Source organism: Notolepis coatsorum (assembly GCF_963971535.1).
Source record: "Notolepis coatsorum genome assembly, chromosome: 8".
NCBI lineage: Eukaryota > Metazoa > Chordata > Actinopteri > Aulopiformes > Paralepididae > Notolepis > Notolepis coatsorum.
The window spans coordinates 92,740,506-92,764,403 of record NC_140172.1 but is presented as its reverse complement, the minus strand read 5'-3'; the positions used below and the strand labels follow the sequence as shown (position 1 = coordinate 92,764,403).

Here is a 23,898-nt window from a genome sequence, read left to right as displayed (position 1 = left end):
CGCTGACCTTCCGCCCCGGTTCCCGCAACACGAAGGCCGACTCCCTGTCCCGGTTACACTCCAAGGGGGCTCCACCCTCTGAGGACCCTACTCCCATCCTCCCGGAGGCCCGAGTGGTTGGAGCCATCACCTTGGGCATCGAGGGTGTGGTTAGGCGTGCCCTACGCTTCCAGCGTGCTCCTAGCAACGTCCCTATGCATCGTCTCTTCGTCCCCGACTCTGCCCGGTCCCGGGTACTGCTTTGGGGCCATACCAGCCGGTTCGCCTGCCACCCTGGCGTCCATCGCACGTTCTCCTTCCTGGCTCGTCGTTTCTGGTGGCCCACCATGCGGAACGACGTCAAGGAGTTCGTATTGGCCTGCGCGGTCTGTGCCCGCAGCAAGGCCTCTCACCAGGCACCCTCCGGGCTCTTGCAGCCACTTCCCGTTCCGAGCCGTCCGTGGTCACATGTGGCGCTGGACTTCGTCACAGGTCTGCCCTCCTCCCAGGGGAACACCTGCCTTCTGACCGTGGTGGATCGATTCAGCAAGGGGGTTCACCTCGTGGCCCTTTCCAAGCTTCCCTCGGCGGCCGAGACGGCGGACCTCCTGACTCACCACGTGTTCCGCCTTCATGGGTTTCCCCAGGACATCGTCTCTGACCGGGGGCCCCAGTTCACCTCCCAGGTATGGCGGGCCTTTTGCAAGGGATTGGGGGCAACGGTCAGTCTTTCCTCTGGTTATCATCCCCAGACTAACGGGCAGACGGAGAGGATGAACCAGAGCGTGGAGTCTGCTCTTCGGTGTGTGGCAGCCGAGAGACCGGCATCCTGGAGCCGTTTCCTTCCCTGGGTTGAATACAATTCAATGGTCAGTTCCGCCACCGGCCTCTCACCCTTTGAGGTTTCCCTGGGCTACCAACCCCCTCTTTTCCCCGCACAGGAGGCGGAAGTGGCAGTTCCCTCCGTGCAGGTCCACCTCGAACGCTGCCGACGAGTTTGGGAGATCACCAGGACCGCGCTGCTCCGGACATCTGAGTGCGCCTGTCGTGGTGCCGACCGGCGCCGGGTTCCTGCGCCGACTTACCGCCCTGGGCAGAGGGTGTGACTCTCCGCAAAGGACCTGCCGCTACGGTCCTCGGCCAAGAAACTCGACCCCCGTTTCGTCGGACCTTTCGAGGTCCTGAAGGTACTCAGTCCGGCGGCCCTGCGCCTGAAACTTCCTGCGTCCATGCACATCCACCCCGTGTTCCATGTCTCCCGGGTTAAGCCCGTCTCCCTCAGTCCCCTTATGCCTCCAGCTCCTGATCCTCCGCCTCCCGTGTTGGTGGATGGTCACCCCCAGTGGCAGGTCCGCCGGTTGATGGGCGTTCGTCGGCGGGGCCGGGGGTTCCAATACCTGGTGGACTGGGAGGGTTACGGTTCTGAGGAGCGTAGCTGGGTCTCCCGGCAGCTCATCGTGGATCCCAGCTTGATCACTGACTTCCATCGTGCCCATCCTGACGAGCCGGGTCGGCCTGGTCGCCGGGTGGCTCCCGTGGAGGAGGGGGTACTGTGAGGTTTCTGTCCTTGCTCACTTACTCGCTCTGTTCCTTTAAACCACCTCGCTCTGTTTTCCATTTGTTTCTGTTAATCATTTCTTTCCCCCATTCACACGCTTCTTCCCAGAGACGTCGTTGATTGGTTCTCTCCCGTCCACACGCTTTTCAATCACATCCCCCAGCTGTCACTGCTTGTCAATCAATCAATCCCGTATTATTTATACCCCGTTTCCCCACTCAAGTTTTGTTGGATCGTTTTGATATTTTCTGTTTGCATTCGCCGTTCCTGCTGCTGCTGTTGTTCCCTGTGCTTTACCTCCAGGATATCCAAGAAGCCTTCTTCTTGGACACCTTTTTCCCGTGGCGACACGCTCGCTCCGCTGCTGTTCCAGCGCTCTTTACGCACAACGCCTGGGTGAGTTTTTAATGACTGTCTTTGATCAAATTCCGTTTTCGTGTGTTTTTATAACACTGAAGATTACCACCTTTTTATCAGACAGTCACTCACCCAGCGGTTGCCTTTTTGATTGTTTTCACTGGGATAATATTTTGACCTAACATCTCCCACTGTGTGTTTATCACACCGAAGATATTATCACATTGGATTGTATTTTGGACTTCGCTCTCAGTGTCTATTTTTGCACCGAAGATATTTTTCACTTGGGATTGTGTTTTGGAACATTGCTCACTGTGTGTGTTTACACGAAGATTAGTTCACTTGGATAACTTTTGTTTTTGGGTACAAGTCACCTCTCCTGTTCTCCTGCTCGTTCTACCTGCACCCTGTGTTGACTCGCTCCCCCTCTCTCTCTCTCTCGGTCCCGCATCACCTCGGAGATTCTGCCGAGAGGGGTCTGCAGAGCGGCTCTGACGTCAGCATCTGCTACCCCCTACTACCACCTCGGGAGAAGCTGCAGAGCAGCAGAACATTTTCATCCTTGCTTGAATTCCTGTCTTGTTTAGACTCTTCCTATTCTTTGCTGTTTAATTAGTCTCAATAAACAAGCCCCTGTTTTTGGCAACTCTGAATCCTACTCTCTTGTGTCGTTGCGTTTGGGGTCGGTGTCAAACCCTAACACTTTTAAACAAAATATGTCGTGACTTAGAAATGTTGTCCTCGTACATACATGTCATACACTAAGGCAGTTGTTATACTTGCCTATAAGTCATGCGATCGCCATCTGTGTATGTAACGTTAAAATGCACAAGTCACACGAGTGAGTTAGGCAGATGGGGATTTTTTTAACGTAACAAGCGTTCTGATTGGCTGAGGACATAGGCACTAAGCCAGGGCGATGCAGCAGTGTGAGGAGATTACAGTTAGGCATACATCACAATTTGGTAAAAAAATTACTTAGGAAATTATCATATGAGGCTAACGATATACAAAACTCACAGTATACACACAGATAATAAAAAGCATGATAATGAAGTGATTGTGTGCAAAGGGCTGAAAAATGGTGAACATCAACATACCTTTACTTTTGGTCTGTGTTTGAGGTAGGTCGATCTAATCTGGAGGCTACAAGATGGTAAAATATTTATATTTTCATATGCACGAAACACAGCAAGAGCCACAATGAAATACGTTAGTCATCAACTCCTCTAATTGAAATACGAGTCAGATATTTACCTGAGAAGTATGTGCAGATAGGACCCCAGGCCTGTGAAGATGTGCCACCAAGCGTGGAACTGCGTCAATGTTCCAACTCCAGCAGGCAGCTTCTGTCTACTGCCTCTGAAAAGCAAAGGAGGCGATATCCATCATCATCATTAATACAAATGGAAGATATTTCTGCCAGTGTTCATTTTGGCAGTGGACACACACACCTACATTTCATATGATATTCAAATGAGCAGAAATGTGCTTTATTAAAGTGAATCCTCATTAGCAGGGGGTGTGCGAGCAGTGCGGTCGCACAGGTCCTCGCTGGAGCCAAACTGGTCGACTAGCTAATAGTACTACTAGTAGCTAACGGTGTGTGCCTGGTGTCAGCACCTGGCTGTATGTAGCCGCATAGCTTGCTTCTGCGTTAGCTAATGGTTAGCACAAGCTAACAGCTAACTCAAGGCTAACTGATAGCATCAAACGAACGTTCCCAGCCGAGCGCAGCCGGCAGTTAACGTCGAAGCTAAACAGCTAACTGGCTAACAGTTAGCTCAATCAGCTGTTAGCTAATTAGCTGTTAGCTTGTGCTAACCATTAGCTAACGCAGAAGCAAGCTATGCGGCTACATACAGCCAGGTGCCTGATTGAGCTAACTGTTAGCCAGTTAGCTGTTTAGCTTCGACGTTAACTGCCGGCTGCGCTCGGCTGGGAACGTTCGTTTGATGCTATCAGTTAGCCTTGAGTTAGCTGTTAGCTTGTGCTACGACCATTGACATTAGCTGTGAGAATAGCAGGGGGTTCTGGCACTCTGACTACGACATCATCTTTGACAGAAGATGTAGTCGGGCCTGCACCATGACAAGGCTCTGGCAGCAGCTTATTTTGTCCCGACAGCGAGAGGCCTTTCGTCAACGTGGAGACCTGTGTTACGGCCTTTCGCCCTGCGTTCCTTGGTGCAGGTAAGATTAATGAAAATGTCATGACATTACCCCACTCTTCCTTCCTTCCCCTCCCGAATGTTTTGTTAATAACGATGTTTTTTTCCAGGCAAAACATATGCTACTTCACAACATTTGGAGATACGACATGTGCTGTGTGTGAATGTCTTGGTCGTTTGTGTAGCTTGGGTAGCGTTGGGCCGTTGGCCAAAGCTGTGTGTGTCACAGTACCTGGCTAGCCTATTTAGCTGATGTCGGCCATTGGCTCCTTGCTGCTTTGGTTTCTCTATAGACCCTCTTCTCTTTGGATTTAAGTGTTGATCTTTGTCCTTTTTGATCTCTCATACATGCTCTCTCTCTAACACACACACATGCTCTCTCTCTCTCTCTCTCTCTCTCTCTCTCTCTCTCTCTCATACATGCTCTCTCTCTAACACACATGCTCTCTCTCTCTCTCTCTCTCTTTCTAACACACACAGTCTGCCTATGGCGGCCTTTCTCGATGGCTAGGCTGTGCTCGCTGAGTCTGTATAGTCAAGGATCTTCAGTCACAGTGCTCAGGTATTCTGCCACTGTGTACTCTCTGTTTAGGGCCAAATAGCATTTCAATTTCTTTCCAATGTGTCTCTCTCTCTCTCTCTCTCTCTCTCTCTCTCTCTCTCTCTCTCTGTACACTGTATATTGACTGTAGAACGGGAGCTCTCTCTCGCTCTCTCTTTTGCTATATGTTGACTGTATCATGCCCCGCCTCGGGCAGCGCTATTATTTAAGAATATGTTGACTGTATGAAAAAAAAATATATATATATATATATATATATTTTTTAACCTTTTGGGGGGGGGGGCTCGCGTTAAATCTCGCACAGGGCCTCGCATTTCTCCCAGGCGGCCCTGCTCATTAGTCTTAATGGATTTTACTGTAGTTACTTTTCATGTCATCTTTTGACAGATTCTTTATTTGACAAATAAATTCTGTCAACGTTGGGTGCTTTTGGTTCAGTTACTTTGACATATCATTGTCTAGTTGGGGGGGGGGGGTCATACAGTTTACAAAGTATTGAAACCAGGCATGTGTTGATTACTGACCGGACATGCCAGGCAAACGTCCCGGGGCCCAAGGCCACCAAGGGCCCAGAGAACCCCAGGACTCAAGTGTAAAGATGAATGAAAGCCTCTAAGCTCCCATATGAATGATAACATAGGTACTACATTACCATGTATCGAAAGATGATTTCATTAGGAGTGTACAAAACAACTAATAGCAGATATGGTATAGTAAGAGTTGTCTGTGAGAAAGATAACAGACCACAGAACAACTGGGTCTCTTGGTCTCTTCTTCTTGCTCTCTTGCTCCTAGACTTTACTATTGCATTTATTTTCCAAGCTTGTAGAAGGATCTGAACTGTTGAAATACTGTGTTGAATTATAGATATTGTCTCTTGATTATTATAGTTCATATTCAGATTCAGATTACTTTATTCGCCATTTATGTAAACACAAATGGAACGTGATTCGACATTACAGTGCATACACATTTTTCACAAATAATAATAATAATAATAAATAAAGTGCAAAACAGCACAGAACAGTGAGACAACGATAAGACAATAAAATGCAGTGATTATGTATTAATTTTACATCTTAATTGATTAACCAGCCATAGAAAACCATCATAACAATCATCTCACTAATTTCAACTGGAATGTGTGTCTATGCAAGCATGATTTTAATTGGAAGGGGCGCCAGCGGTGTTTGAAATTTCTGGGCCGCCCAGAAATTAGTATTCCAGAACTGCTTTCTGAAAGGTTTCCTTCCTAGGGCAGCATTAGTTATGTCTATCCCCAGAGGAACAGGGGGCCCCAGGGGCCATGGCAACCAGGGTTTGAATACTTTGATTATTTTCCAATCGTTCTGTTTTGAACAGAAACTGAATTATCATTTTCATTCTTGTGTTCCTGACAGATAATAATGTTTGTTTCCATTCCTGAAAATATTTGTTTATTGTAAGAAAATGGCTGTCATCTTCAAGTTATATTCCCTCTGTGAAAAAGCAGAAGAGGCAAACAAATGACCCCTTCTCCCTGTAAGCAAATATTACGCACATGCCGAGCGCTGCACCCACCACTAGGGCATGCTCTCATACATAATTTATGTATGGGAGGAATTACTGTTGCTACCTTTGCTGTTGTGTTCCTGGTTCCTATTGCCCGTTGGCAGTTATGCCCGGTGAGTCTTGGATCCCTTGAAACTGTCTCACGCATCTTTGTTACTGGACTCTGTTCTATCGCCTTCGGGCTTATTTACGTTAACCCTTTGAAGATTCACTTGGATATTCTACAGCACTGGACGTTGCCTCTTCGCCTACGGGCCTATTGACATTTACCCTTAACACTTTGACTGCCGGAAAACGCTTAAAAGCGTCATTCCCGGCCATGCTCAAGTTGCCGAGGACGCTTTACAGCGTCTTTAATATCAATATTTCAAAAATCTGGGATCGGATTCATATTTCCCCTCCGCTGGCCTGAGATCCACCAGGAGGACCCACTGAGCTCTCTGGTGGTTCAGGAGCGCCATCTGGTGGCCGATCGGCGCAATCGCTTAACAGGAAGTGCCGTAGAGGTTGTGCTGGTCTGCCATGTTACTTCCGGGCACTCGCTATAGGTCCCGGGACTCGATCTCGACACACTACATAGCGATCGATTGCCAATAACTCGATAAACAACATGATTTGGACGTATATACCATTATACAAGCTGGAGATGGACCGGGTAAATCGACATCCCATAATGGTAAAATTTCTACTCTACGATGATCGCCCAACGGCGCGCGGAGACTGGGGTGAGTTTTAGCGTGTAAAATTACCGTCTTCGATACTAACTGCTATTATCAACATTTGACCCACATTAGATGATTGGTATAACGCTGCCCACGGAATTATAAACGCCCCCTAGCCCATCCGGTCAACATCAGATGACGTGTAGTAACTTCTAGAAGTACGTCTAGTTGGAATTTTTTATATCGCGCTGATTGCCATAAAACTGTATTGCATCATCAATATAATGTATTTGGGGCTATAGATCACGTTCTGGAGAAAGCTGCAGAAAGAGATGAAAACATACTTATACATTAGACCATACTTTACTATGAATATGTGAATGAAAAAATTTAACGTTGCTACACAATGAACAATACATATAGGACTTTGAATGGGCCCTATAATGGCAATGTAGCAATAGAATTTAAAAAGTTATAGCCCTGCAAAGAAGGGGACTTTCTCTATAGACAAATAGAGCCGGCAACCTACGGTTGATAATGAATTTAACCCATGACAGGGGAGGAAACTAACTTTTTGGCTTACCAGCCAACTGGCGGGTATCTGATTTTTTTTACCAGCCAAACAGATTTTTTACCAGACAAAAAAAATCGCTAATTGTGATAATTACTTCTTTGTACGTCTTCGTCTAAATTGATTTTCAATCATAGTAAATTAATCACACTGTCTCTACTCTTCAAAATATTACATCATTAAATCACATATTAACATGAAAGAGGGAACTATTCTGGACTGGGTTGGGCTGAACTGGGCAGTGAAAGATGCTGGGTTGGGCTCGTCTAGGTTATACTGAATGATGAATTGAAAATGAATTGAAAATGGGGGACCCTGATGTAAACAAGACGAAAGTCTTTCTCTGGTCTGCATCCCCTTAACAATTGCATGGAAATTTCTTTTCTTCTTTATCATTATTATTATTATTTAAATGTTTCTTGTTTAACTATGGATTGTGTTTCTTTTATAATGGTATAAATGATTATTTGTGTAAATAAGGTTATACGCCAACCATTAAGAAAATACATGTTAGTTTAGGAATAAGGGGCAGGTAACTATAAGATTTATTCTTCTTCCTGCTCCTTTTGTCCATGGAATGGCTATTTATGATTTTTTTTTAATGAAGAAACTATGATTGTATTATTCCATGTGGCAAATAAAAAACTCTGAACTGAACTGAATGTATTGAGCCGTACTGTACTGTACCCATTCTGCAATCTGTTAAATAAAGTTTTCATTCATTCATTCATCACAGCTCAACTACTAGGAATGTGTGTCTGACTCTTAAGTGCAGGAAATATTCATCAGAAAGGGGGGACATGATGGAGGGAATGGAAAGAGCAGGTTTGACAGGAGCAGGGTTGAAGGGCATATTGGAGTGTGGAGGAAGTGGACAAGGCATTAAGCAAACAGGACTGAAATGGGGGACCCTGATGTAAACAAGACTAAAGTCCTTCTCTGGTCTGCATCCCCTTAACAATTGTGTGTATTGAGCTGTACTGTATTGTACCCATTCTGCAATCTGTTAATAAAGTTTTCAATCAATCAATACTGGGTTGGCTGGTTTAGGTTGGACTGAGTTGGGCAGTGAAAGAACCAAGCATTTCACTGTAATGTAATAGCTAAATAAAACAACTTGAACTTGACTTGTTACATTTGCACTCTGGTTGTATGCCAAATGTATTCTGGTTGTACTGTACTTGTGCTGTAAGATGACAATACATTGGAACCGAATCGACAACGCTAGGGGTTCAGCAGGTGTATTCTGAATGCCAAGTATGACAACATCACCGTTGTGAAGGGCATTATGGGCGAGTGGTGATATGGGGGGGGAACCCGGTAATAATAAAATATCACTCGGCTGCATTTAAGCAAAGCCGCTCAGTATAGTCCACTATGTTGAATGCGCGTTATGGTAGCTTGTTACATGCTAGGTAGCTAGCCGGCTAATGCTGGTTGACTTGTCATTCTCATCCGACTCGAAGGAGACGCGTCACGTGCTGTTGTTCGCCCCCATGTCAGACCGCACTGATATCCGAAAGCGACGACTCTACATGCAATTATTTTCATCCACTGATGTGTTTTTGTAAGTTCGTCTACGTTGTCAAGCCGGCTGCCGGTGGCAGGAGTTTGTAGGTCTGCGCGCAGTGGTCTGTCCACTTCCCCTAGATGGGCGGCATCTTCTAGAAAACGAGTGTTCATTGGAGGAGCTTAGAGCGCATCTGTACAACGATGATGTTCATTGGTTATGGTCTGATTATTATGTGGCGCAAATGGGAGGAATCAAGGGGGGAGTCAGAGTTCGGTTTGTGCCAGTGAGCGAATCAGCAGATTGCAGAATGATTTTTTTGTTTTTGTAATTACTAGTACTCGCCAGACTGGCGAGTGCTCTTCATGAATTACTCGCCAAACGTAAAAAATACTCGCAATTGGCGAGTAAAGTCGCCTAATTTCCTCCCCTGCCATGACACCCAAAGTGTTAACACATTGGGCGCCGTGCATTGTACCTGTTACATCCCAATGTATATATTCCCCAGTGTGTGTCTCCATGTGTGTGTGTTCTCCATTTTTCTTTCCTCCCTCCAGCCATTGTTCCCTCCACCATTGGTCCCTGCCAGGCCTGCCCTTCCATTACCCAGCACAGCACCGATTGGTGGATGGTTTTCCAGACTCCAACACTCAATCAACACCACCCAATCATGGATCACCACACACCTGTTAAAACATGGCTTCTCACTTCAGTCACTCTCTCTCTCTGGCATGAGGCTAGGCCTAGTGTGATTTTGTAACCTTGACTTTGACAATATTGCATTTCGTTTATTGGCCTTTGTGCTTAGTGGAAATTGCCTTGTGTGTGTGTATGGCCACAGAGAGAGCATTGTTAGTTATAGTTTGTTTTTGTATATATTCTGCCTTTGTTTTATGTATCATTAATGTGTTTTTCTCTCTTTCTCAGGAAGCACAGATGGGGTGAGCTGCCATTTCCTTTGGATATTGTTTTCTCCTGTTTTGGTTAGGTAAGAGTAGTTTAGGTAATGTAATTTCTTTTACCATAGATTAGATTGGGTTTATTTGGAGTATAGTGGTGTTTGTTTGTTGTTTTGGCCTGGGCTCACCCTTGAGCTACATGTGCTTCCTTTGCATCTATCAATAAATATCATTGTTGTTTACAAACGTGGTCCATCTTTTCTGTCAACCAACTGTTATGTTACAGCCCTTTACCCTTAGACTCACAGGGGTCGTAACAGTACCCATCATTGGGTCCAGTCTGCCACCGCTGTAAGCCTATGGAGATGTTTACCTTCTTTGCAGGGCTATAACTTTTTAAATATTATAGCTATATCGATATTCCTATCAACATCGGGTACTATCAACATCGGGTATCTATCGTTCCGGATGTGGGAACGTTATATTTTTTCATTCATACATTGTTGTGTTAATACCGTCGAGAATATAAGTATGTTTTTAAGGTTTTCTGCTGTAATTCCAAAAACGCGAGTTCTAGGTTTGAAGCATATGATAGATTATCGATTGCCGTTTCTTTCCTATACACGCTATATTAAAAAATTCAAATGTATATGATCGGTATACATTATGCTTCATCATGCGTGAAGGAAAGGGGGGGGGGGTTATAATTCCTTGATCGTCAGTAACGGCTTTATTTAGTATGGGTTGATACATTGTTCAGATGGATTGCCGTGAAATGAATAAACAATCGGGCTGAAAATAACGTTATATTCCTCTTACCGTTCGCCGATGAGACTGGAGGAAAAATATTCCAATTATTTGACGTCGATCTGCTAGATCCATTTCCCGTTTGTATGACGCAATAAACGCCGAAATCATATAGATTATTAGCGTTTTGAAAGTGATCCGATGCACTCGAGTCTTTGTCTGGACCCACTTAACAAGATATTACTGCCGGAGGGATTTCCTCGATGCACCAGCGGCACTTCCGGTTTGGCGTGGAGTGTAACTCGCCCGATCATCCACCAGGCGGCGGTATTGAGGTGTTGCAATATCAGACAGGGTGCAGCTGCAGTCCCGCAGGGAGGCTGGATGAATTATGAATGCCATGACAAAAAAATTTATATTGATCCCAACAACGAATTATCACGTTGTTGGCGTTCAATGCATGGCGGGCAATAACGAATTATGACGTTGTTGGCGTCCAATGTGTTAAAGGGGACGTTCTGATTTTTACCCTTAACCTTTTCACTGCCACACTACCAAAACGGTTAACCATTTCACTGCACAGTTGGAGGGGGGCTTCCCACTCTCCAGTTCAAGTTCTTTAATAGTTGTCATACAGAAGTACAGAATACTTTCATACAAAATGCTTCTTACTGTTACGCTCCAGAGACTGTGCTAGACAAGATAGTATCAAATAACATAATAACATAATATAGCATGAATTTAGAAGAAGAAAATGAGGTCACAGTTGTTCGGTATAGACATATGTACAATGTTCTGAGTTACCATATAATATACAATACACAATACTATGCAGTGTACTAATGTACAGTACTATCTAGTGCAAAGCAGAAATGGGATGAGGTACAATTTTAGGTACAATTTACAGTAAGGTGTACGAGTTGTAGTGCAATCCTTCATCCATAAATATAAAGTGTGGGGAGTGGGTGCTACAGTGTGTTTGTTTAAAGTGGGTGTGTGCTATAAAGTGTGTGTAGTGGGTGCTACAGTGTGTTTGTTTAAAGTGAGTGTGTGCGTGTGGATGTGTGTGCTATGTGTGTTTGGTGGTTGTTGTTGTGTAGTGTTCATTCATTGTTCGTTTAGCAGCCTGATGGCCTGGGGATAGAAGCTACTTCTGAGTCTTTCTGTGCTCGCCTTGAGACTCCTGTATCGCTTGCCTGACGGCAGCAGTTCAAAGAGGCAGTTGTTCGGGTGGCTAAGAGAATTATCAAAGACTCGAGCCACCCAAACAACTGCCTCTTTGAACTGCTGCAGTCAGGCAAGCGATACAGGAGTCTCATGGCAAGCACAGAAAGACTCAGAAGAAGCTTCTATCCCCAGGCCATCAGGATGCTCAACGAACAATAACACTATGTACTGTAACAACCATCAAATGCACTCACAGCACACACATCCACACGCACACACTCACTTTAAACATACAACTCACTGCAGCACCCACTTTAACCACTTTAGTACACCTAAGCACACTTTATATTTATCGGTAAAGAATTTGCACTACAACCCATACACCTTACTGTAAATTATATTGTACCTAAATTGTACCTCATCCCACTTCTGCTTTGCACTGTATAGTATATTGTATGGTAACTCAGTTACTACTATACTGAAAATGTTTGTCTACGTACTTGACTTCTATTTTATACTTGCTATACTTATTTTATTATCTATCAGTCTCTGGAGCGAAACAGAAAGAAGCATTTTGTATAAAAGTATTCTGTACTTCTGTATGACAACTAATAAAGAAACTTGAACTTGAAACTTGAAACACTGCGACAATACAGAGGTTAACCCTTTCACTGCCACACGACAGCCAGTTAACCCTTTCACTGCCGCACGACAGAAGGTTAAGTGATAGTAAAGGGTTAACCTTATGTCGTGTGGCAGTGAAAAGGTTAAAGGGGAAGTGTTGCATTTTTTCTGTTACAATAAATTACGTCCTGTTTTTGGCTAACATTGATACCCGTGTTGTGCTTTTGGGGTCACGTACAAACCACAACAATTACAAATAATGTATTTTGTGGCTGGGCTGGCCTTGGCTTATGCTTGGATAATATCATAGAATGATTTATCTTTTTTTGACAATTTTTTTTATTCTCAAGATGGTTCTGATTCTATTGTATACCTGGTTTCCATCTAAAATGTATTGGCATATTCCTGTAACGTTTGGGGGTTTGCTCTCATCTGGGAGCAAAAGCCCTAGCGTTACCCGATGGTAATTTCCTGTCTATCTGCCCTGATTGCTCTATTGCAGTGTTTCTCAAAGTGGGGGGCGCGCCCCCCAGGGGGGGCGCAGAGGCATGACAGCCCGGGGGGCCTTGAGATTTATAAAATAAAAAAAAACGAAAAAATAAAACGTTTTTATTTTTTAGATTACAGAAAATTATCACTAAAGTGCTCTCGGTTGCAGCTGCACTGTTCTCCATGAAAATACCATTTCTCAAAATCTGAAAATCATTATTTAATAAAACACAGAAAAGGATCACCAAGTTACTCTGGATAAAAAAAACGTTTAGACAACATTGAGACAAAGCTTCCTGACACATCTCCATCCAAACTCTTGGACGAACTCTTTGAAATCTCATCTGATACCACCTAGAGAGCTAGTTTCAGCTAGTTTCAGTATAGTATAGTATAGGGCCAATTTGAAAGGTCACGATATTGGTGTTATTTCAATAAATTTAAACATGGCCCATTTCATGACTATTTTGTTGGGGCGAGGGGGGGGGGGCCCAAAATATTTTGGTCCGCCAAAGGGGGGCCTGACAGAAAAAGTTTGAGAAGCACTGCTCTATTGGTACCTGGTGTGTAGTTTAGTTTGCTTTATATGTCCTCCCTGCTTACTAGTCAGATTGTCAGTCGTTCACTGAACCTACCCATGAGTACACCGTGTGAGTTAAGACTTATCGCTCCTGCCATTGGGGAATAAGACTGTTCGTGTTTTGCCTTGTTATCGTGCGCAATTATTATTGAATGTGTACATCGATGCGTGTGTCTGCAGCATCATCAATCGCCATGTTAGTATTTAGCTTATCCCGTTTTGGAGACTTGGTTATATAACGAAAAACAAATGCACCCAGCATCTGACCAGGCCCCGCCCCAATGCCGTACTATAAGGCAGCAGGCGTGGTCACCACTCGCCCTTCCTCTATTTCGTTTCCATCATGGCGGATGCTTGCACCCTGTGAACTAGCGTTATGAAAAGTATAGAGAAATTGCGCAATGTTGAGTATTCACCGGAGATTTGCCAACCCCTGGAATCTTCTCGGCATGTTCCAACGGCACGTCGGGTCTGTCCTGGTGTTTCCTCGTCTTGTGGCAGCAGATCGAGGGACAGCGTGCAAGGTTTGGCTATCGAGCTGACTCGCACACAGGTAGGTTCTGTGTCATCAGGCATTAACGCTGGTGTTAGTAATGCTGCTTGTTGTTATGTTAGACAACCGAGTTGTGTGTCGGCGCCAGGGGCGGGATGTCTTGGTGAACGTCCCTCTGAGTTGGACGTTTTCCAGGCGATCTTGGAGCGCGTTGCTAACACTAGTGCTATAATGCTGGGTCACTGTTTTAATGTTCCCCGCCGTGGGATGTCACCGCTTTTCCCTCCTCTTAACCGGTTCATTTTGCATGTTTTTGGTGTTATAGAGATCTTGAATCAGTCACAAGCTATAACTGCGGGGAGGATTAGGATGCTATCAACACTTGTTAATAGGCATTTCTGGTTGGAGCAGTCTCCTCTTGGGGAGGAAGAAAGGTTTATTCTCCTCACGGCTCCTCTTTCCGCGGAAGGACTCTTTGATTGTTCTGCGGAGACGCAGGCGGTTGTTGACCTAGGTCCCACACCGCCTCACGCTATGCAGACGGAGGTTGGAGCACGGTCTCGTCAGCGACTATGGCGAGGCCCTCGACAGGCGGCCATGTTTCCCCCGCCAGTGGTACCCTGGGCGTTGAGTCAACAGGTGTCCACAAGGCCGACAGCCTTGGCGGCCGAGGGATCGGCCATGTTGGATGAGCTCGGCTTGGAATATACAAGCCGTCGCCGTCCTGCCGCGAGCAGCCCGCTCCCCGATCACTCCCTCCCCCAACACCAGCGGAAAAGGGGCTCTGATCGTTTTCCTTTGGCTGCGGGCCGCGAGCCTTTGTTGAAGCGCATGCGGCCCCACGTTTCGCTTCTCATGGGGACAGGGGCTGACACCCAGTTGATGGCTGAGCCTGGGTCTGTCCGTGAGAATGTTGTGCTGTCACGTGGCTCCCTCGCCACGCGTTGTGCGATTGGTGAGCCTGGTGTTACGGCTGCCACTGTCGACGGTGGTCAGCAGGGGGATTCGAGGCCTCTTCAAAATAATGCTCAGCACGGGTTACCCCGACCTCGCCTTCGCCAGGCGGGGTATCACGTTGATGCCTCCCACTCCCGCGAGATCGGCAGTGGTATGAAAAGAAGAGGCGCGCGTGATTTGGGTAATAGTAATATCACTGCAGGGCTACGGTGTGTAGGAACCCATGGGGTCCTCACGCCTTGCATGTCCGGCTGCAGAACAACTCCTCAGCATGTTCTGGACGGGTGTTCAGTGGGGGAGCTTGTGTCACCTAGTTTGATGTCAGCTTCTCCCGTATCAAACCGGCCCTTTCTGTCAGGGTCCCCCCTTGGGTGCGATTGCCTCGTGGGTTGTATCAGGGACCGTTGTCCCGATTCCACGGAACGCCCTGCCCACACGGTTGGCGGGTTCAGAGGCTACGCACAGTGGGAGGCCGCCTATCTACAGTTCCTTGTGGCCCAGCGCCAGTTGGCGGCGGGTGCGCTCTGGGATTATTATCACATATGGCTACAACAGTGCCATATGTCGAGGTGGATGGAGAGAACGTTGAGGCGGGAGCTTGTCTTGCAGTTCGCACAACCCCACCCTCCATTTTCAGGTTTGGTGCAGACCCTATTATCAGGGTCAGCAGCAGTGACAGCTCTGGCCGACAAGATCCAATCTCTGTTGGCGAAGCAGGCCGTAGTCGTGGTCCCGAGAGAGGACGCGATGTCAGGCGTCTACTCCCGTTATTTTCTGGTGCCCAAAAAAACGGGAGGTGTCAGACCTATACTGGATCTGTCCGCGTTCAATCGTCTGATTGTGGCGAGACCATTCAGAATGTTGACCGTCAAACACCTGCTACTCGCTGTCAGGGTGGGAGACTGGTTCACCTCCATAGACCTGAAGGATGCGTATTTTCACATCCCGATTTTCCCTCCTCACAGGAAGTTCCTACGGTTCCTTTTTCAGGGCGTAGCATACGAATACCAGAGGTTGCCGTTCGGCTACTCTCTGGCCCCCCGCACATTCACCAAGTGCGTAGAGGCCGCGCTGGAGCCTCTACATCGTCAGGGGATACGAATTATTTTCTATCTCGACGACATGCTGCTCCTCAGCCGGTCAGAGGAGGTCACCAGGTCTCATACCAGGCTGGTGGTGGAATTCCTCACCAGGCTGGGTTTTGCTGTGAACTGGAAGAAGAGTACACCTCTTCCCAGTCAACAGGTGGAGTACTTGGGCTTGGTTCTAAGTTCAAGGCCCATGAGGGCAACCCTCTCGGAGCAACGGAGAGTGTCTATCCTCCTGTCCTGGAGGGACGGTCACGGCGCTGCAGGTGATGCGCCTGCTCGGTATGATGGCATCTGCTCACGCTGTGGTCCCTCTTGGCCTCCTCTTCATGAGGAGGATACAGAGGTGGTTTTCCAGTATGAAAATAGACCCGGTGAGGGGCAAGTGGAAACGGTTGACGGTTCCCTTGTCGATACGGGGGGATCTCGCCCACTGGAGGAGGACTGGTATCCTCACCAACGGGGTCCCCATGGGCAGCAGGCGTTCACACGTCACGGTCTTCACCAACGCCTCCCTCACGGGATGGGGGGGGGACGTGTCGTACCAACGCAGTAGGGGGCAGCTGATCGATCCATGCTGCCCGGTCTGCCCTGCACATCAATGTGTTGGAATTGAAGGCGGTCCTCCTGGTCCTCAGACGGCTCGCCCACTTGGTGGTAGGCGAGCACGTTTTGGTCAGGACGGACAGTATGACAGCAGCGGCGTATATCAACAGACAGGGTGGAGTACGCTCCACCCATCTGCACCGGGCGGCGGTCGAGCTCTGGCTATGGGCGTCTCACAATCTGCGCAGTCTGAGGGCGCTCCACATCCCTGGCAAGGAGAATGTGGGCGCGGATGTGATGTCGCGGGGCGGTCCTCATCACGACGAGTGGGAACTGCGCCAAGACGTAGTCAGGCAGATCTGGGATCGCTTCGGGGAAGCTTCAGTGGATCTGTTTGCGAGCAGATGATCTCACAAGTGCCCCTTGTGGTTCTCCGTCAGTCGGGAGGACGATCCTCCCTTGGGGGTGGATGCCTTCTCAGTGTATCCATGGCCGCCCGGGCTTCTGTACACCTTCCCCCCCTCACACCTGATAGGTCAGTTGTTGGAGCGGGTACGGTGGGAGCACAGGACCTTGATCCTGGTTGCGCCGGACCGGGGCACAGCTATGTGGTTCCCGGTCCTGATCCAGCTATTGGTAGCCCCGCCGTGGCCTGTTCCTTGGTCATCGCGGGCACTCTCTCAAGCGGCCGGGTCGCTGTGGCAGCCCCCTGTGCTGGGCCAGCCTCTGATGGTTTGGCTGGTGAGAGGGTGAGTCTGGAGAGGATGGACCCTTCTGTGGTTGACACCATCCGGAATGCGCGTGCTCCCTCCACTATCGCGCTTTACGCGGGTAGGTGGCGTATGTTCCAAGAGTGGTGTAAGGTGGGGGGCCGGGACCCAGTGTCCTGCCCCCTGGATGCTGTCCTTGCTTTCCTTCAGTCTCTCCTTGATAGACTGTCGGCTTCGACGGTGAGGGTATATGCTGCGGCTATATCCTCTTATCATGAGGGGTTTGAGGGCGTTGTGTTGTTCAGCCACCCTCTTGTGAAGCGTTTCCTGCTTGGCGCTCGCCGCCTTAAGCCAGTGGCAGTATCGAGCTGCAGTAAACCTTGTTCCAGACCCTTGTGTTACACTGTAAGGTCTCCGGGCGCATATTTTTACCAGACGGCAAGGCTATAGGTTCAATCGGTCGCATCTAAACGTCTACGGGACATCCGATGCATATGCTGTGATTGATTATGCCGTGGCCCTAATCGACATTGGATGTACCAGATGGCGATCAAATGATTGGAATATTATTTTTGGAATACTCACAGCCACAGGTAAGGACTATCTCTGACGTAAATTCTGGCTTGATTGTGCAATGTTTTCATACCGATCCAGCTGATTAGCGTTTTTAGCATTCAATACTAATGCCGTTACTGGTAATTAATAATCAGAAATTATCCCCCCCCCCCTTTCATGCATTCATGATGGAACATGATACCGATCAAATGCATTTGGATTTTTAACTATAGCTTGTGTAGGGCCGAAACGCCAATCGATTTAACGTTATTAGCTTAGCGCCTTATAACTAGCCTTGCAGGAATTATCCCAGACCATTCCGATATAACGCTCATATTCATCACGGTATAAAACGGGAACGTATTGATAAAAAAAATATTTCTTTATGGCATATTGAAGGGAAGGTTCATACTGTCAATTGACAATGACATTGGACCTATAGCTAAATATAGATTTAGTTCTACAAACAAGGTGACACACTCCTATATTTTAAAGTGTGGCCTAGCTAGAACAGGATGAGGCCAATAGCTGGCACTGATTGAGTTAATGGTCATTGAAAACTATATAATTATAGAACTCGATAATAGAATTCTGAGGAAATGTTTTGGGGAAAAACCTGCACCTCAAAAGGGTTAACAAGAAATGGGACAAATGACAACAAAGGAACATGGTGGGAGTTAAAGAGTTAAATGAAGGAGAAAAGACTGGCAGACATGAATACTATTTCCCCTTGGTGAATGTGTGAAGCCCAGTACCCCATGCATTGTCCCTTACATATTTACCTTAGTGTGTCACAGAAGATATTGTCAATGTTCCACAGTAGGAATCCCAACATGAAGACACTTAAGGAGGTGTAACAGAGAGGCCTGAGCCAGGGGTAGACCCTAAAAATTAATAAACAAGCAAATAAATAGAAGAAATATATATTTGATATGTCACAAATGACTTGTGACACTGAACATTAATAACCAGTACAGCCATGTCTTAATTCCTCTTGAGCCACTGACCAGGTAACTATGAAGATTGACCGCATCACTAGACATGCTACCAGAGCACCGTACATGACCTGCGAAAAACATGAAAGAGAATTTAGTGTTTAAAACAAGGAGACCAGTTTCGATAATTAAGCATTACATCACACGCAGGAGTGTGTTATAGAAATTAGATCATGCCTAGGGGTGGTTGTTAGGCCTGACGCGCAGCGGAGGGTTGTTAGACCCCCCGAGGCATGATCTAATTCATATAACACACGACTACAAGTGGTGTAATGTCTTTTATACAATGGCCGAATTCACCCAACCTTATTGCTATAGAATAAACACACAGTAATTGAAGCATAATAGAGATTTATTCACAAAACCATCAGCAGAAAAAGTAGGTAAAAAAAAAAAAATTGCCTCTGTGTCTAGAAGCAGAGGGAGGTGCGGTGCTTCAAGTTAACTCGTGGCAAGTTGTTATTGTTTTATTCCATATTAATAAACGGATCAAGATCCCGGATTGACTCTGCAGATTTACCCGCCAGATTTAAATCGGCGACATGCAATACCGGCCAGATCCTCTTAGGGGCGCCATCGCTCCACTGCAGTATCATTGAGGCCGAATGGGAAAATTATTTTTTTTACTGTCTGGGGCGTTTCATATGAGCCTGGATCCCAGCCGAACATCCTCCATCTTTGATCACATTACTGAACGCAGATTTCAGCCTGGAATAATGGGATTTATGATCAGCCAATGGACATATCGATCTATCAGATGCCGATGAATAATGACTAAATGCTGCCGGCGATTACATGGGCTGATGGTAGGATACTATTCACCCAAATTACAGCCGGATTGGACATTGTTGTAACACGCAAGCGATCGATCAGTGAATATGGCTACTTGAACGCACACTGTTAACACATTGGCGGCCACTGGGATGAGTCTAAGGTCGCTTTCACATATAGTTTTGGTGGACTCGGTGCGGTTCTGGTGGTGAAGTTGCAACATTGTTGCATTCTTCATTTGGTTCGCCTGCGTTCACATAGCAATCTGTCAGGCACACCAAACTATCTGAACAATGTCACGCGGTCGAAAAGGGCGCTCATCTATTGGACAGTGGAAATGTGTGTGTGGCTGCGAGCCCTTGTGTGCACGCGCGCGCGTGTGTGTGTGTGTCTGTGTGTGGAGTGCGAGCCCTGGCTCCAGATCAGCGGAGGCGAGTTGTTCTATTGAAGCCGATTACCACCATCCTCTCGCTAAACAACTTGTACACCACGTTGTTATATATATAATAATAACAATATAATAAGCCGCGTTTTTTCTTCCTTCTTCCCAAGATGCACAGTTAGATATATAGATAGATATATAGATAGATAGATATATAGATATATAGATAGATAGATAGATAGATAGATAGATAGATAGATAGATAGATAGATAGATAGATAGATAGATAGATAGAGAGATAGATAGATAGATAGATAGATAGATAGATAGATAGATAGATAGATAGATAGATAGATAGATAGATAGATAGATAGATAGATAGATAGATAGATAGATAGATAGATAGATAGATAGATAGAGAGAGAGATAGATGCAGTGTGCTTGTTTTGCATTGAATGCTGCGAGCAGTGGTAATAATTAGCACTTCCTATATTTGGTTCGTGTTTGGTCCGATGAAGCGAACCGAGACCTACGTTTTCAGGCGGACCAGAGTTCGCCTGCTTGGTCCGCGGACCGAGTTCGACGCGCATTCACACAAACCCAAAAAACCGGACTATCGAATTCTGGTCCGATAATCCGGACCAAACAGCCCCTGTGTGAAAGCGACCTAATATCACTAGAGATGACCAGCATAATGTAAACAGACTTGGGGCTGTTTGTAGAGCTAAATCTATACTTTATAGTATTGCTATCTGTCCATTCTCATTGTCAATTGAGACCATAAACCGTCCCTTCAAAATGGCTTAAAGAAAAAAAAATTTCATCAATACGTTCTCATTTTATAGCGCCGTGAATATAAGCGTTATACGGCATTTGGTCTAGTATATTTCCTGGAAGGCTAGATAAAGGGCTAATAGCTACTAACGTTATATCCAATGGCATTTCCATTATACATAAGCTACAGTTAAAACTCAAACTGCATATGATCGGCACGATCCTCAAGCATGTATGCATGAAAGGGGGGGGCGGGGGACGTCGTTTCTTATTATTGATTACCAATAACCGTGTTCGTCTAAGTAGCCACATACGCTAATCGCCTGGTTGAGTATCATAACAAGGCCCGATCAGCATGTAATTTACGTGAAAAAGATCTTACCATGAGCCGGTTGGATTCCCCTGAGCATTTCCCCGTTATCGATCGCCATCTGGTAGATCGATATGTCCATTGGCTGATGATAAATCCCTTTATTGCATAGTGAAATCCGCGATCCAAAACGTATTCCGTGCAACAGACAATAGCTATCGCTTCAGGTGAGTAGAAAACGACATTAGAGATAAAAAAAAAAAGACAACTTACGGTGGCTACGTGGCGTAGTGGGCAAGGCACTCGCCATGAAATCTGGAGACGCTGGGCTCGCCTGTTCGAGCCCAGCGCTCCACATTTGATTTCAGTTTAGCTGGTCATCCGTACTAATACACATTGGCCGTATTAGGTGGGAAACTGATGGGTGGGGATCGGGCGTTGTGGACAGCGACTCCTACAGGTCGGTTGGTGCGCCTGCGCAGTGGAATCAGGAAGTGTCGGGGGCAGCGTGAGCCTCCCATGCGTTACTCCTCGCCACTGAGAGATCGAGCTGCGCAGGTGAAAAGATGCGACTGCTGTTACCTCAAGTACCGGAGGGGACTTGTGCTATGTATGACTTAGTCCACATTGCAGTCGGCTTGTGGGAGGCAAGAAACAGCGTTCGTGACAGGGGAGGGTTGAATTGGATGATACGAAATTGGGATGGGAGAAAATATAGAAAGTGGGAGAAAAAAGTGAAAAAAAATAAAATAAAAAAAGACAACTTCGGCCACAGGGAACACTGCATTATCGCGATAGCGCCCCTAAGAGGATCTGGCCGGTAATGCACTTTCTCGAATTCAAAGAGTAGGGTACATCTGCAGTGCAGCTCGGCGACCTTGAATAGGTTATTAAAATGGAATAAAAGCCAAAACAACTTGCCACGGATATATCCGTCCTTCGGTCCATTAAGCATGGATTCGAAACACGTATTTATCCGTGGTCGGGCGCCATTGTGTTAACAATTGTGTGTATTGAGCTGTACTGTATTGTACCCATTCTGCAATCTGTTAATACAATTTTCAATCAATCAATCAATCAATCAATCAATCAAATAACAACCGGTAACTTCACTGTGCTTCTTAAACAATGATTGGTGTAAATCGTGTCGGTGCCCTCGGCTTTACATATTCGGGGTAACATCATACATGTACATAGATCAAAATGTACAATAATAAGTTCATTTTCGTCAATGTCAGCATGTCTTTTTTCCTTCTCCGGCTTCTCCTGTTGTATACGTTTCCACACTTATATTATTCAATGAGACTGCCAGCCAGCTTTTGCGCGACGGACACAGACACAGAGAGCACTCAGCCTCAGAACCCCACCCGCAATTTATATTTTGTTTTACAATGGGTCATGACAAACCAATTACATAATCCAACATTGTGTAAACAACTAACATATTCCTGGTGAGTGTATCTTTTTTGAATGAGTCGTTATGACGCAATCAATACATCCATTCATAAAGATTATTGTCCGCCATCTTGGTTTCATTCGGAAAAGACAAACGGCGGATTCATTCGAAAAGAAAGTTATTCGGTTGTGGGCGGGTTCTGGGGTCACGTGGAGTATACTAAATAACAACCGGCAACTTCACTGTTTCAGCCAATCAGAATCAAGAAATTTGCATGCCATTGTATAAGATAAGTTTCATCATGTGATTGAATCATTTTACATATCACCATAAGACTTATTCGATAGTTTGTAAATTAAGTAAGTTCACATATTTGATTAACTTGTTTGTTAATTGGTAAGGGTGGGGGGAACGTCGATTCACATATGAATGACAATTCACAAATTCCAAAAATCGATCTTTTTATTTTAATAATTTTTTTATTTTATTTATTTTCTGTATTTTTGCTCCCATCCCAATTTAGTCGTTATGCCAATTCCCTTCCTGGTCATTGCGCTCATTGCCCCACTGTCGGCCTAGGGAGGGTGTAGAACTACCACATGCCTCCTCCGATACATGTGGAGTCAGCCAGCCACTTCTTTTTAACTGACAGCGAGGACTCTCACTGGGGGAATGTAACGCGTGCGGAGGTTCATGCTATTTCCCCCCGATCCCCTCCCTGCTGAACAGGCGCCCCGACCGACCAGTAGGAACCGCAGTTTACAACGACCAGGACGCGTGTAGCTTTTCTCCAACGCGTCCGTGTTTCCGGGTTCCCGTTTTGCGCTCTGATTGGCCAGGTCATGTGACATGTGCGCCAATCGTGGGACGGCAAGTTCTGCGCCTATTTCCGCCATGCTCTAAGACAAACTCTAACCTTAACCAACTTCGAAAGAGCGCCTAAGCTTAACCAGTGTAAAAACGTGCGGTCCCACGATTGGGCGTACATGTCACATGACCTGGCCAATCAGAGATGCTGAAACACAAACGCGTTGGAGAAAGGCTTCAAGCGACCAGGACACATACCCCGCCGGCTTCCCACCCGCTAACACTGCCAATTGTGTTAGTAGGGACGACTGACCAAGCCGCAGGTACCGCTGACAGCTGGATTCGATCCCAGAGTCTCTGTGGTGGTAGGCAAGTGGACACATGGCAGGCGAGGGAACATGTATGCGCATGCGCGTGCATGAGCGTGCGTGGGAGCATGCGTGCACGTGGTGTCCAGGCAGTTCTGATATTACGACTGCACCCCTGACTATGCACCACTGTATTCCTGCAGGATTAGGTCTAGTCGTGAACTATGCACCACTGTATTCCTGCAGGATTAGGTCTAGTCGTGTACTATGCACCACTGTATTCCTGCAGGATTAGGTCTAGTCGTGTACTATGCACCACTGTATTCCTGCAGGATTAGGTCTAGTCGTGTACTATGCACCACTGTATTCCTGCAGGATTA

The 23,898-nt window shown here is 46.3% G+C and overlaps 1 protein-coding gene across 1 annotated transcript in view; it reads right to left on the bottom strand.

The window, feature by feature from the left end:
• The window catches only part of acer3 (alkaline ceramidase 3), a 62,295-nt gene that overhangs the window by 5,676 nt on the left and 32,721 nt on the right, over positions 1 to 23,898 (bottom strand). Inside the window, exons 7-10 of the mRNA XM_084319808.1 lie at positions 18,783 to 18,841; positions 18,558 to 18,659; positions 3,152 to 3,256; positions 2,995 to 3,040 (exon numbers count right to left, since the gene is read on the bottom strand). Of these exons, the coding sequence (XP_084175934.1) occupies positions 2,995 to 3,040; positions 3,152 to 3,256; positions 18,558 to 18,659; positions 18,783 to 18,841 (312 nt within the window). The remainder of the gene's footprint in view (positions 1 to 2,994; positions 3,041 to 3,151; positions 3,257 to 18,557; positions 18,660 to 18,782; positions 18,842 to 23,898) is intronic.